Raw genomic sequence first — 15,621 nt, 5'->3', positions numbered from 1 at the left:
ATCAATCTTGTTGGTGTGGAACCAAGATGTTGCACGTTTACTGGTGTGTTTTGGGGCCGTTGTCTTGTTGGAACACCCATTTCAAGGGCATTTCCTCTTCAGCATAAGGCAGCATGACCTCTTCAAGTATTCTGATGTATTCAAACCGATCCATGATCCCTGGTATGCAAAAAATAGGCCTAACACCGTAGTATGAGAAACATCCCCATATCATGATGCTTGCGCAACCATGCTTCACTGTCTTCACAGTGTACTGTGGCTTGAATTCAGTGTTTGGGGGTCGTCTGACAAACTGTCTCCGGCCACTAGACCCAAAAAGAACAATCTTACTTTCATCAGTCCACAAAATGTTGCGCCATTTCTCTTTAGACCAGTCAATGTGCTCTTTGACAAATTATAACCTCTTCAGCACGTCTTTTTTTCAACAGTGGGACTTTGCGGGGGCTTCTTGCAGATAGCTTGGCTTCACATAGGCGTCTTCTAATTGTAACAGTACTCACAGGGAACTTTAGACCTTCTTTGATCTTCCTGGAGCTGATTGTTGGATGAGTCTTTGCCATTTTGGCAATTCTTCTATCAATACGAATGGTAGTTTTTTGCTTTCTTCCACGTCTTTCAGGTTTTGGTTGCCATTTTAAAGCATTTTCGCTCATTTTAGCTGAGCAGCCTATCATTTTCTGCACTTCTTTACATGTTTTCCCCTCTCCAATCAACTTTTTAATCAAGGTACGCTGTTCTCCTGAACAATGTCTGGAACGACACATTTTCCTCAGAATTTCAGAGAGAAATGCATGTATAATATTTGCTGCCTTCCTTCCTTAAACAAGGGCAATAATTGCCACCTGTTTTTCAAAGAATGAATGCCCTCACTAATAACACTGCTATTATTTTGAACATGCCCCTTTCAATTAGTGAATCAATTACACAGAATCAGCAGCATGCATGTCATGACTGTTGGGTCTGTTGGATTTATATTACTCTACTACACCTGCTAGTAAATTATTTGCCATGTAGAAGTATAATTTCTACCAAAAACAGTGATTGATCAGGTTAGTGATGTCTGACTGCTATTATTTTGAACACAACTGTATGTTTTACTGCTATCCCGAAATGCTTTTGAAGTCCAGTGACTGACGGGTTTATAGCTTTACGATCAGCTTCAGAGCAAGAGTGGGACAGACACCCTGGCATCAGCTAATTGGGTTTACAACCATCAAGGATATCCAGCTGTGTCCTGTGCACTCCTGAACTCCGCACACACGGACCACATGTCATTTAACAAAAAGGGAGGGGGGAGCTGATATGGAGTGAAAATGACGCAAGATGGAGGATTTTTTGCAAAATGGAGGATCTTTGGCAAAATGGATGCTCGCATCCATATTTGTACGTACAATTGCTACAGGGGGGACTCTGGGGACCCTGATGTAATGTGGGTAACATTTAACAGTGTAATTTCATTGAATAATTTATGAGGGCGTGTTTAGGGGTCGAATTAGGGGTGTAGCAGGGTAGGGGTTGGGTGGGGCAACTGGTGGCAAGTAACTCTTAAAGCCTGGCTATTAGCTCAGGACTTGAAATTTTGAGCCCTGATGTAGGGTACCTGATGACTAACTTCTCAGGGAGCAATCGGTTCAGAAGCAGACAACAATTTTCCAGGAGATGGTGCAGGTCATGGAAAATGTTGGTTGCTGAACCTTCAAGAAGCTGGCTTTGGTTCTGACATAACATTTGAAGCATTTAGGCCTAGTTCTCAAGAAAGCACAGGCAAATGGTACTACTTCCGCAGTGGAAGTGCCTCTCTTCAATTCCACGTGGAGTCCCTGAGATTGTTGGAAAATCTGTGTCTGAATGGGGGTGCCAGGGAAGATAATAGCTGCCTTTAATGCGATCTCTTAAGCCCAATTTCACTCCAGAGCTCTTCAACTCAATATCCTGTCGATATAAGACAGGAGTCCTTGGATCTGCCAATGCATCTTACATCCAAGATAAGGGCAGCTCTGAAATGGTGGATATTCACACAGATTGCTTTGATTAATTGGAAGTTCTTGGTGATAGATGCCAGCTGGTAAGGCCACGGGCAGTTTTTTTGTGTCATACCAATACAAATAAAAGAAATAAACATGAGAGCGCATGTGTGGGCGGCTGAAGCGGATGTCCTGCTGAGTGCTCTGCACAATCCTGGCACTTCAGGGGGGAACACAAACGGCCACCACCCACCTGTACCAATTGCTGGGATGGTGGGGGCTCTTTCTATGCCCTCCCAACCAGCTAGAAAGTCCACGGGTGTATTCCGATCCGCAGTAATGAGGGCGGGCAGGGGAAGCAAGATGGCACCCGGTGCTGGCTCCAAGGCCTCCTCAGCTGCTGAGGGGTCACAGCGGCAGTCACAAGGGACAGTGCCTCCCTCTTCTACTCCTAGACGTCAGGATGAACATTCCTCCAGAGCTATGGATTATGTGAGTGACCTCCCTGCACTTCCTGGCTCCCTCCCTAATCCTCCTGGGTCTCCCTCACAGGCTGCAAGCCTATTTCCAGGGCGTGATTCCCAATCTTCCTCCCTGCTAGACAGGGAAATGGCGGATATCTTTATTCGTCAAACCAGTAGCCAAGATTCCACACACGATGGCCCAGTGGTTTCTCCTACCTTTCCTCCTGCACTATTAAGGGGATTTCACACTCATCACACGTTTTTCTGATTTACTACAGAAAGAACTGGACAAAGCTTCCAATAAGTTAGCCTCTGACCTGAAACAGGACTCTCAGGAATGGGAGATCGCCTCGAGAAGATTGAATCTTAAGTTGATTATACAGTTCACAGAATGTCCCAAACATCTAGCATGATTGTCACTTACAAGCAAGACTGCTTGGATAAGGCATACAATAAAAGATGAACTTGAGAATCGTGCTAGGCGGTGACATTTTCAAATTAGAGGGCTGCATGAAATGGTAAAAGATATTGTGTCTATTGCCCATTCCCTGATCCATGCTGCAGGACTAACGATTGATGAAATTCATCTGGAAATTGATCGTATCCACAGGGCTTTGGTCCCTTTGTGGCCGGACGGCCCTCCTTGCAACATAATAGTGAAGCAGTGATGTGATGTGTTACGCTAGGGAACATCCAGATTTGGAGGTCGATTGATACCAGATTCAAGTCTTGAGCAGGGGCGGACTGACCATTTGGAAACTCAGGCACTGCCCGAGGGCCTGGGGTCAGTAGGGGGCCCCATGAGATGCCCCTGGTACCTTTTTCATAGGCTTTTTTGAGCATGGCAAGGACACAGGGCCCAATTATCCCCTATTGCCCCGGGCCCCATGAGTTGTCAGTCCGCCCCTGGTCTTGAGAGGACATCTCTCAAGCTACCATCCAAAAGAGGAGTGTCAGGGCTCCAGGTATGACCAGAGGTATGTGAACTGACGCAGGGAAACGCAGGCTTCAGATATGTTATAAACAATATAATTTATTAATACTAACAATACAAAACGCAGTGCAATACTAAAACATAAACACAGTGCAAACGAACCAAACCACCCACAGATAACAATACATACAATGCAAGCGTAGTCAAGCAGGCCGGGTCAATAACTAACGGGCAGGTAGGTACAGGGGGTCAGGCAGAGAATGGTCGGGGTCACAAGCCAGGGATCAAACAGGAGAAGACAGCAGAGGTCAGGATCAGGCAGAGTAGGCAACGAGTAAGTCAGGCAGGAACAGGAATGCAGGTAACAAGATACAGGGGCCCATGGAAAAACACACACCAAGGCCCAGACTGCAGGTCTGGCCATCCCTTAAATACACCTCCGTAATCAGCTTCAGGTGTTTGGCTGACTGCAGGGTTGAGTCTCTGATTGCTGAGAGCACCCGCTGGCCAGCCCTGGTACTGCAGCCCACAAGGCAGGTGAGTCCCACCATTATTGGCAAGTCCATTCCTGACAAGGAGAGCCTTTAAACAGCTACTTTCGCCGTTAATCCAGAGGGAATAATAGTGAAGCGGTGATGTGATACGCTAGGGAACATCCAGATCTGGAGGTCGATGGATACCAGATTCAAGTCTTGAGAGGACATCTCTCAAGCTACCATCCAAAAGAGGAGAGCCTTTAAACAGCTACTATCGCAGTTAATACAGAGGGATATCTGCTACGGATATCGGTTTTGTCTATAGTTTCTTTAGAATGGCAAATCCTACTCTCTCTACATTTCTCGAGGGGGAAAGACTCTTGCTGAACTTGGCTTTTATCTCCCTTAGCCCCTCCTCCCGGAACCAGCCAAAAGTTTATGGACCCCCCTCCACTCTCACCTCTGTGGTTTCCTGCTTCCAGGAAGAAATCTGCAACATCAGAGTGTCTTGAAAATTCTGTTTGGTGCTACTTAAAATTTATAAAACGGAGGCCTCTCAGCGGTCCCATTTTGGGGCATTGGCCTCTGTATGTGCATACTGCCTTACAGTTTTGATTGTTACTCTTTGGTAAAATAATTTGATGGCTTTAAAAGTCTCATCTATGTTTCATGTGGACCCTGGGGTGCCGGGAAGAGTCTATGCGCTCTCCCTATTTAAAAGACTCTCCCCATTGTTTGATTTTGTGGAGACTCTTTCGGTCCTTGACCTAGTGTCTAAGATATTGGTATTTTGTTATCTTATGTTGCATACTACTGTTTAGCCTGTAGCTGGATGCGGGCCATTCTTCGGCCTTGGCGTCTTTGGTTTCTCTCTTTTTCCTTTTCTCACTTTCTTCATTTTTCTTGTTTGAGGGTCAACCCAGGAATCGAACTGTTTCTGGATACTCGATGTTCCATGCGGATGGGTGAGTTTGTCTGATAATAGCTATGGCACTAGCTTTCCATGCCTACTTTAAAACAACACACTGCCATGATCCGCTTGCTTTCCCATAAAGTTCAAGGTTTAGGCTCCCTTTCTAAGTGACTCAAACACTCAAAATATTTTCTCATTGTAAGTCTGTGGGAGCTGACATTGTGGCTTTACAGGAAACACATTTTGCCCCTTCTTTTACTCTCAGATATGTTCATAGGGATTTTCCGATTTGTTTTTTTTGCCAACGCCTTCTTCTGTTCCCTTTTTAAATCTCTGTCTAAAGAACTGGAAGGAGATGTGATTTTGGCAGGGGGACTCAAATCTGGCTTTAGACCATGTATGCGACAAATTCCATGTAATCAAACTTAAATTGCCTTCGATACAAAGCCGCGATTTCACGCAACTTTTGCATCACCATGACTCAGTATCCCAATAGCTGTTGTTTTTTTTTTGAACATGTGACCAGCACAAGAGGACAAAAAGCTCCTCCAGCTTATGTTTCCCTGCAGGCAGGCTGGGAAAGAACTGGGTCATGTGTAGGGCTGAATCTAGCCTGTCCAATGTAGGAGTGCAGTAAAAAATGTCAGGGGGGCAGAAGATGGCATGTCAGCAGGGCAGTGTACAGGGGGTCACCAGGACAGAGGATAGGGACATCACGTTGTAGGGAAGGGAACATAGGCCTTTAACATGTTGAGCAGTGTACAGGAGTCCACAGGGCAAAGAACAGGGATCAGCAGGAAGGAAAACAGAGGTCACTGCTCGTAGAGCAGAAGATAGGAGTCACTGTTGGCAAGGCAAAAGGCAGAGGTCAGGGGTCACTGCTGGCAGGGCAGAGGACAGGGGTCACTGTAGGGAGAACTCAGCAGAGGTTAGGGGTCACTGCTGGCAGGGCACTCAGCAGGACTCCTTTTCCCATCCCTGTACTGCATACAGGCTGGGCACAGGCAGCACATCTTTTCCTTGCCAAACATTACACATAGCTGAAATTGGATTCCCTTACACACAACCTTGATCTTAACAGTGTGTAGCTGGCTTCTGCAGCTGTGCTAGCATACGGACCATGGAATTTCACAGGTCAGAACTGCAACATAGTAGCCAGCTACACAATGTACAGATTGTGGTTGTATGTAAGGGAATCTGATCTCAGCTATGTGCTGTGTGGGGAGGAGCTCTGCTGCCTTTGCTCAAGTTGTGTGCAGTGCAGAGATAGGCGGAGTTCAGCATAGTTGCCAACATTTTAAAAACATTTCCAGGGTCACCTTTTTTTGCTATGCACCCATAAAGCCACTGAAGATGAAGAATGTACTTAAATTAGGGATGAGGCATTCATTTAAGACAGGCGTGGTTTTGAAAGCAGCATATCATTAACCTGTTATACTTTAATGACAAATATATAAGAGAGATGTAGTTATGCTAGTTCAGCATAGTGGCAGGCTAGAGCAGTATAATGGCAGGCTAGGGCAGTATAGTGGCGGTAAAATGGAAGGTTAGAGCAGTGTAGTGGAAGGTTAGGGCAGTATAGTGGCAGACTGGGTAAGTATAGTGGCAAGCTAAGGCAATGTAGCGGCAGGCTGGGGCAGTGTAGCGGCAGGCTGGGGCAGTGTAGCGGCAGGCTGGGGCAGTGTAGCGGCAGGCTGGGGCAGTGTAGCGGCAGGCTGGGGCAGTGTAGCGGCAGGCTGGGGCAGTATAGCGGCAGGCTGGGGCAGTATAGTGGCTGGGGCTGTGTGGTGGAAGGCTGGGGCAGTGTAGTGGCAGGCTGGGACACTGTAGTGGCAGGCTGGGACACTGTAGTGGCAGGCTGGGGCAGTGCAGTGGCAGTGTAGTGGCAGGCTGGGGCAGTGTGGTGGCAGGCTGGGGCTGTATGTAGTGACAGTGTGCTGAGTCAATTACAGTACAGCATGGCTGAGGGTGAAGACTTCCCGGGGCATGGCTACTGCTTCCTGAGTGGCGTCTGTGGGAGGAGTGGCGGAGACAGCCACTCCCCCAGCCCGCCCACCAACTCCAGCTGCCTTGTTAGACAGTCAAGATCACCGAGGGATAGAGACCTGTATTAGATGACAGGGGAGAGGTGCAGGCGAACTCCCCCACCCCGCTGGTCCCCCCCCTTTCCCCCCTGACCTGATGATAAACTGGGCAGTACATCTACCATGCTTATAAAGCTGCAGGGGAGAAAGTGCAGCTGTGTGAAGTATGGTTAAGCAGACAAGTACAGTGTCCATGGAGGAGGAGGGCGGCAGTTCGCTTTGGGGTGGCGCAACTGAAATTTGGGTGGGCTTAGCCCACCCCAGGACCCCCCTAGGTCCGGGACTGGTCATGTGACAGCTGTATATGAATTAGGGAAAAAAAGTACTTAGATGCTTTGTTTTTTTTTCCAATTAAAATAAAGTGCCATCATCCACATAAAGAGAAAGGACAATGTAAATTAAACAGTGTGTTTAGTATCACTTTATTAGTACTCTGTAGAGGTTGGTCAATCATGAAGATCCCGTTGATCCATTTTTGGAGACATGTTGTCCCCACATTGGCTGTACAAACTCGTGCCGGGGTACAGGCACCATACACTGTGAGTGCATTTTTATCTATTTTATGTACCATGGTTCCTAATAAATACTACATTTAGAGCACAATTTATTGATATTCATTTTTATTTGAGCTTCTTTGAGAGCTACTACTATAAGAAGGGTAGCCCGGAGACCCACCATATGAGAGCCTACAGTTGGGAATCTATATGTCGTTTGATCATCCTAGCGTAATTTGACCACCCAGAGTGGGGGTCAATACCTTTTGGTGATTGGGAAATTAATTTATTACTCACAAGTGGTGGCGAAGAACCTATTGGATCAATGTGACACCCTCCTATGGGACTCTCATTCATTTACATATTCTGGACTTTACCATATCCTGTATTAGATATACTATTAAATGTGGTGTTGGGAGAGCACTTTATATAGATTTGTATTTCAACTTTCAGGTTTCATGACACGTATGTATACAGTATGTTGCAATTTTATTGAGCAAGCGCCTACCTATTTATGGTTTTGATAAAAATGGTGCACCCTGTCTTGTGATGTACTATAAGAAAAAGTAAACCAAAAATCCTAATCTTTTGTGTAAGAAACACAAACAGGCATGCATCTGACATGCATCTGCTAGCAATGTACAGCATGAGAAACCATGCAAGTTCCCCAGCGAGAAGAACTAGTAAGAAGTTACTTTATTAACTGTGTAATGTGACAAGTGTCCATCAACACTTACTATGATCAATAAACTTAAGAATCATACGTACAATTCTGGTTTTCCTCTCACAGTCTTTCGGAATACAGTAGGCATACTGCTCCAGGATAGCAGACACTGAAGCATTTCCACAATACAAGTAGATGGAAGCAGTGTTTCCATGAAATTTCGGCGGATTCTAAGTAAAGGTAAATATACCATTCATCAGGCAATTATTATTACAGTTCTAAATAATTTCGTGAACAATGATCTCTCTGTGTCCCCCCTCTCTAATTTACACAAACACACTTTATACAAACACGCTGATCAGCCATAACATTATGACCACTGACTGGTAAAGTAGATACTTTTGATTATCTTGTTACAAGGGCATCCCACAAGGGTGGCATATATCAGGCAGCATATGAACATATTGTCCCTGAAGTTGATGTGTTGAAACCAGAAAACAATGGCCAAGCGTAAGGATTTGAGTGACTTTGACAAGGGCCAAATTTAATGGCTAGACAAATGGGTCACTAGCAGGGGCGGACTGACCATTTGGAAACTTGGGCACTGCCCGAGGGCCTGGGGTCAGTAGGGGGCCCCATGAGATACCCCTGGTACCTTTTCCATTGCTTTTTTGAGTTTGGGCAAGGACACAGGGGCCCCATGATCCCCTATTGCCCGGGGGCCCCATGAGTTGTCAGTCCGCCCCTGGTCACTAGTGAACATCTCCAAAAACCACAGCTCTTGTGGGAGGTTCCTGGTCTGCAGTGGTCCAAGGAAGGATAATCAGTAACAAGGTCATGACCATCCAAGGCTTGTTGATGCACGTAGGGAATGATAGGCTGACCTGTGTAGTCTGATCCAACAGAAGAGCTACTGTAGCTCAGATTGATGAAAAAGTTAATACTGCCTCAGATAGAAAGGTGTCAGAACACACAGTGCATCTTAGTTGATTGCGTATTGAGATGAATAGCCGCAGAATGGTCATGGTGTGCTTGCTGATCCACGTTCACAGCTAAATGTGGATGGCTTGGCGCGTCACTTACCTAGGGAAGAGATGGCACCAGGATGCACTAGGAGAAAAAGGAAAACTGGCAGAGGCAGTGTCATGCTTTGGGAAGATTTCTGCTGGGCAACCTTGAGACCTGCCATTCATACTGTATGGATGTTACTTTGGAATCCACGCCTTGACGGGTTAGGGCAGTTTTGGTTTCAAAATCGAGATCTACCCAATATTAGGTGGGTGGTCAGTGTTATAGATTATCAGTGCTTTTGTGTGTATATCTATCTCTACATATATATATATCTATCTCTACATATATATATATATATATATATATATATATATATATATATATATATATATATATATATATATATATATATATATATATACACACACACACACATACATATATATATAGCTATATCTACCTATACACACTGTACAAAAGTTTTAGGCAGGTGTAAAGAAATGCTGCAAAATAAGAATGCTTTCAAATAAATATATTTTAATTGTTTATTTTTATAAATTTACAAAATGTACGGTGAGTGAACATAACAAAAATCTAAATCAAATCAATGTTTGGTGTGATTACCCTTTGGCTTCAAACCAGCATCAATTCAAATAATTTGAATGACTTGTGTCAGATGTATGATTAACAAATTTTACCAAGCAGGTGCTAATGATCATCAATTGCATATGTAGGTTGAAACAGTTATTAACTGAAACAGCTGTGTAGGAGGCCTAAAACTTGGCGAGGAACAGCTAAACTCTGCTTCTACAGTGAGACTGTGGAAGAGCGTTTCATATCACAGGTCACACACCATTGCAAGACTGAACAGAAAGGAACAAATACATCAGCAAGGTCTCTTCCAGGCATAGATTTCAAAGCAGATTGGGATTTCAAGATGTGCTGTTCAAGCTCTTTTGAAGAACAGAGAAACGGGCAACTTTAAGGACCGTAGATGCAGTGATCGGCCAAGATAACTCATTGCAGCAGATGAAAGACATCATGTTTACTTCCCTTCAACATCGGAAGACATCAAGGAGTGTCATCAGCACAGAAATGGCGGAAAACAGAGGGACCCAGGTACACCCATCTACTGTCTGGAGAAGTCCGGTCAGATGTGGTCCACATGGAAGAATTACAGCCAAAAAGACATACCTTCAATGTGGAAACGAGGCTAAGTGACTCAACTATGCACGAAAACACAGGAACTGAAATGCAGGAAAATGGCAGTAGGTGCTCTGGACTGATAAGTCAAGATCTGAAATATTTGGCCATAGCAGGAGGCAGTTTGTTCGTCAAAGGGCTGGAGTGGTACAATATAGAGTGTTTGCAGGCAACAGTGAAGCATGGTGAAGGTTCCTTGCAAGTTTGGGGCTCCATTTCTGGAGCCCCAAACTTGCAAGGAAATATGGTTAGGATCAATGGTGTCCTTAATGCTGAGAATTACAGTCAGATACTTTTCCATCATGCCATACCATCAGGGAGGCGTGTGATTGGCCCCAAATGTATTCTGCAGAAGGACAATGACCCCAAACATACAGCCAATGTCAGGCCTGGACTGGGACAAAAAAATAGGTCTGGGAACTTTGGACTGACCAGACTAAAGCCCGGGGACCCTTTCCTCAGAGCCCGGACACGGAACGCCAGGGCTTGGTCACAAAAGCGACCTTGGTAATTCCGCCACTAGTGTCAGTAGGAATTTAAGGAATTTTTTCACAATTTTATAAAATTTTCTTTGTAAGGAGGCGGGAGAAAGGGGGGGAGAAAGAGAAGAAAGCAAGAAAAAGAAAGAGAAAAAGAAGGAAAGAAAAGGAAAGAAGAGAAACAGGAGACACAGGAAGAAAGAAAGAGAAAAAGAAAGTAGGAGAGAGAAAGAAAGCAGGAGACAGAGAGAAAGAAAGAGAACCATAAAAGAGAAAAAAAAAAAAAAAAAGAAAAACATTAGATAAAACGGGAGACAGAGTAAGAAAGAAAGAGAGAGAAAGAAAGAAAGAAAGAAAGGAAGGAGAGAAACAGAAGACAGCGAGAGAAAGAAAGAGACCTATAAAAAAAGAAAGAAAGAGAAAGAAAAACATGAGAGAAACGGGAGACAGAAAGAAAACAAAAAAAGAGGAGAAAAACAGGAGACACAGAGAGACGAAGAAAGAAAGAAGGCGAGAGAAAGGAGAGAAAAAGGAGACAGCGAGAGAAAGAAAGAACTATGAAAAAGAAAGAAAGAGAAAGAAAAAAAAATGAGAGAAACGGGAGACAGAGAGAAAGAAAGGAGAAAAACAGGAGACAGAGAGAAACCGGGGAAAGAAACAAAAAGAAAAGAAACAGAAGACAGAGAGAGAGAAGGGGGGGAGAGAAGACACAAGGCTGGCGAGGAGATGGGGGCAGTGGAGGAGGGGGCCACTGGAGATGATGGTGAGGCCGCTGGAGGAGATGGGGAACGGGCCGCTGGAGATGGGGAACGGGCCGCTGGAGGAGATGAAGGGAGGGGGCCGCTGGAGGAGATGAAGGGAGGGGGCCGCTGGAGGAGATGAAGGGAGGGGGCCGCTGGAGGAGATGAAGGGAGGGGGGTGTCGCGCTGGAGATGATTTACTTTCAATTGTGTTAACTAATAACTTAAGAATCGTTTATTGATATTACCACTTCTATTTCTGAAAGCATTTCTTCACTCCTGCCAAAAACCTTATGTATATCTCTCTCTCTATAATATATAAATATCATTCTAAATGTAAACACAAACCACAAGCTGAATGCCGACAAGTCTTTCCAAGAGAAGTTCTTTCAGAAACTGTATAGCATCTGGTTGCCAGTGGTCACCAACCTAAAAAATTGAGCAAAAGATAAATTGGTTACCTGAAGATAGATATACTATTGGGAAAATTAAAAACTATACTATTCTAATTCATTTTTGTCAAATTGCAAAATACAATTAAAAAAATGGCAAAAAAGGAGAAAATCTTCTTGAAGTCAGACTGCACAGTTGGTACTGCACTTTCCAAACACTGTTTTAAGTATTGATAAATGTGTTATGTCAGCGGTTCTCAAACTGTGGGTCGCGACCCCTTTGGGCGTTGAACGACCATTTCACAGGCGTCGTCTATGACCATCGGAAAACACATATTTTCGATGGTCTTAGGAACTGAGACACCGCTCCTCGAACCGTCTCCAGGCGATGTGTGGGCGGGATGACATGCCGCCCGTCATCTGGCCACACCCCTGGAATCACTCAACAGCTCCGCCTCCTCACCAGTGATTAGCCGCCGGAACTGTAGATCAGGAGAGGCACACAGGCAGCCAATCACCGGCGAGGAGGTGGAGCCGAGCAGCAGCGCGAAGATCAAAGAAGATCAAGTGAGGGAGCTGCCATAGCAAGTGAAGAGGAGAGCGGCTGGAGAAGGAAGACAGCTGACCGGTAAGTGTCTGTACCGTGCAGATGGTGCTGATGCAGCCAGGTATGCTGGCTGTAGATGTGAGAGGGAGCGAGCCCAGGCTGGAGCAGGGGTCAGCAAGGTACTATTCCTCCCCCCACTGACACCAACGATGGGACACTTTTCCTCCCCCACTGACACCAACGATGGGGCATTATTCCTCCCCCCCACTGACACCAAAGATGGGGCACTATTCCTCCCCCCACTGACACCAACAATGGGGCACTGTTCCTCCCCCCACTGACACCAACGATGGGGAGCATTCCCCCCTTCCCCGCCTACTGACACCAATGATGGGGCACTATTCCTCCCCCCACTGACGCCAACGATGGGGCATTATTCCCCCCCCTGAGGGGGAACTATTCCACCCCCCCCCCTCCCGACACCAACGATGGGGCACAAGTCCACCCCCCCTCACTGACACCAATGATGGGGCACTATTCCCCCCCCCCTCCACACTTACGTCAATGATGGGGCACTATTCCTCACACACTGACACCAATGATGGGGTACTATTCCTCACACGGATACCAATGATGGGGCACTATTCCTCCCACTGACACCAACAATGTAGCACTATTCCTCCCACTGATACCAATGATGGGACACTATTCCTCCCACTGATACCAACAATGGGACACTATTCCTCCCACTGACATCAGTGATGGGGCACTACTCCTCCCACTGACACCAATGATGTAGCACTACTCCCCCCACTGCAAAATTACAGTTATGAAGTAGCAACGAAAATAATTTTATGGTTGGAGGTTACCACAACATGAGGAACTGTATTAAAGGGTCACGGCATTAGGAAGGTTGAGAACCACTGTGTTATGTGTATTTGTAATATCCTTTTCTCTGATATTTATTAAAGTACAGTGTGCTGCCAATGTTTGTTGGATGGTACCCTGTTTCCTTTCTACTTTTTGTTTCAACTGGGCAACCTTGATAAAGAAGGGGTATAGCCTAATTGGGGCTATAGCCTTTGATTTTTTTTTGCCTAGTTTGCCATCCTCCTGTAGGCAACAGAGAATGTGATATTAAATCTAAAAGTGCTCTGTCCGTCAAAGAATAGAGAAAAATGTTTTGTACCTAAATCTTTATACTAAATCTGGTATAATAGGGGATGTTACTCACAATCAATAAGAAGTATCTCTTGTGCGGCTAGCTGCAGTTTTAGTTAAAATGTAATGACCTATGAGATCCTCCCATACCCCCTTTGTCATGATCTTCCAAGTACTGCAGGGGTTAAAAAAAAGCTCAGGGACCTGTTATATGCACTCAAAGAGAGTGCCGCTATGTCCTCCTCCTCCATTCATGGAAGCTTTATTATTGCGTCTTTGAATGAAAAAAGAACAATTCTATTTAGAGAAAAAGGGGACCTTTCATTTATCCACTTGTCTTCTATTCAGATTACTTTTCATCCATGGACGCTGTAAATCTAGGTTCACACCTATGCAGTTTGCGTTTGATCTGTTTCTGCAGTTCTTTTTTAATGCGTTTTTTTTCCCCCAACTTATTGCTGGGCAGATTAAAACACATCAAAAATGTGTCAAATACGCACTACACACATTTCTGCAGCGTCTCCATTGAACTCTAGTTAACCAAAAATGCAACATTTTGTGTTTTAAAAAAAGTCCCTGACCGTTTCTAAAAAAGCTCACTTAGTAAGGAACCGCTAGATAAGTATATATGGAAACCACAGCAATTTTGCACACGGGATGAGGATACTAGCACTTTGACACAAAACGTATTCAGGATATGGGATGAAATGCACAAACAGAAGGATTGGAAGCTTAATTCACTGTCAATACAATTGGCGGGAACTAAATTTTTTTCGCCAGGGAATGACAATATTTCAGAGAAATGGATAATTGATAAAAATATACGTTTAAAAGATATTGTGGATAAAGGGGTTTTATGTTCATTACAAGAGTTGAAAAGCAAAAAGGGAATATTTTCTATATTAAACGAGTGGAGGTATGGTCAAATAAGACATTTTGTTGCAAGGCTCCCACAACCACTAAGAACAGAGAAAGAAAAATATCTTATGGAACAACTGTTGAGTATAAACAAAACACAAAAACATACCACCTCTAAGTTATATAGAACTCTTACTGAAATAGAGGGATTGGCAAGTTTAAAGTTTTTCGAGAAGTGGGAATTGGAGCTTGGAACAAAAGTGAATGAGCAGCAAAAAAATAGTTTAACACATGGGGCAGTGAATATGAATATAGTTGAAATGAATTATAAATGCTTTGTAAGATGATATATTACACCTAATGTGATGCTTAAACCATATAAGTGGGGGGATAGATGAAAAATTAAGCAAAGATGTTCTGTATTGTGCGAAGTTGGTAAGAAATGGATTTGTACTTTTAAAAATGAAGATATAATCATAATTAAAAAAACAAACAAAATAAAAACCTACTCTAGTCTGGCAATATCGAACAGACATTTCACAAAGAAAGAAAGGTGCATCGTCGTTCTATAACACATTACAAAATAAATTGGCCTTTCACAAGCTCCACTGTATGCTCAAATGAGAGATTGAACTCAGACAAACGTTCACCGAACCTCAATGGCTAGCAGCTATAGGAGCTACCTCGCTCCACCAACTCATGGGAGCATAGCCATAAGGATCAACCTCTGCTGGTACATCACTCCGGACCCGAGGTACAAATGGGACTCCTCCATCTCATCCAACTGCTGGAGAGTGCGTGGGGAAGTAAGGAGCCTGTACCATAAATTTGGGGATGCCCTAAACTATCCACCTTTTGGCCATATGCTTTCCAGCTAAAAGGTAAGGTCATAAAAGGTCCATGCATTTTGACCCCTGAATTAGCCTTGTTGAATATGGGTATTGAGAAATACCCAAAACATCTGCACACACTGATAGTCCATATCCAATTGGAGGATACATTAGCTATAACTCATAACTGGAGGACTCACGATCCACCCCTATGTAGTACAGTAATTACACAGGTTCACACTCATGTTTCCTTTGAACGCATGTTTGCATCTGTAGAAGGCAGGCTTCTCAAGGCGGAAAAAAATTGGTCTAACTAGTTGTATTGCTATAATCATATAGGTAAAACATCTGTATTGCTACCTTTATTGATTTTATTACTGTCATGATTTTCTGAACCCATGCTTTAC

At 44.3% G+C, this 15,621-nt stretch overlaps 1 protein-coding gene across 1 annotated transcript in view; it reads right to left on the bottom strand.

Moving 5' to 3' along the window:
• Nucleotides 1-15,621, bottom strand: part of RNF17 (ring finger protein 17) — a 458,697-nt gene that overhangs the window by 96,420 nt on the left and 346,656 nt on the right. The window contains exons 29-30 of the mRNA XM_089666019.1: nt 11,775-11,855; nt 8,098-8,223 (exon numbers count right to left, since the gene is read on the bottom strand). Of these exons, the coding sequence (XP_089522145.1) occupies nt 8,098-8,223; nt 11,775-11,855 (207 nt within the window). The remainder of the gene's footprint in view (nt 1-8,097; nt 8,224-11,774; nt 11,856-15,621) is intronic.

Source organism: Staurois parvus, unplaced genomic scaffold, assembly GCF_062004578.1.
Source record: "Staurois parvus isolate SC_StPar_1 unplaced genomic scaffold, SC_StPar_1.0 ptg000050l, whole genome shotgun sequence".
NCBI lineage: Eukaryota > Metazoa > Chordata > Amphibia > Anura > Ranidae > Staurois > Staurois parvus.
Note: the sequence above shows the minus strand (reverse complement) of the source record. Positions and strands in the feature narration are given on the sequence as shown.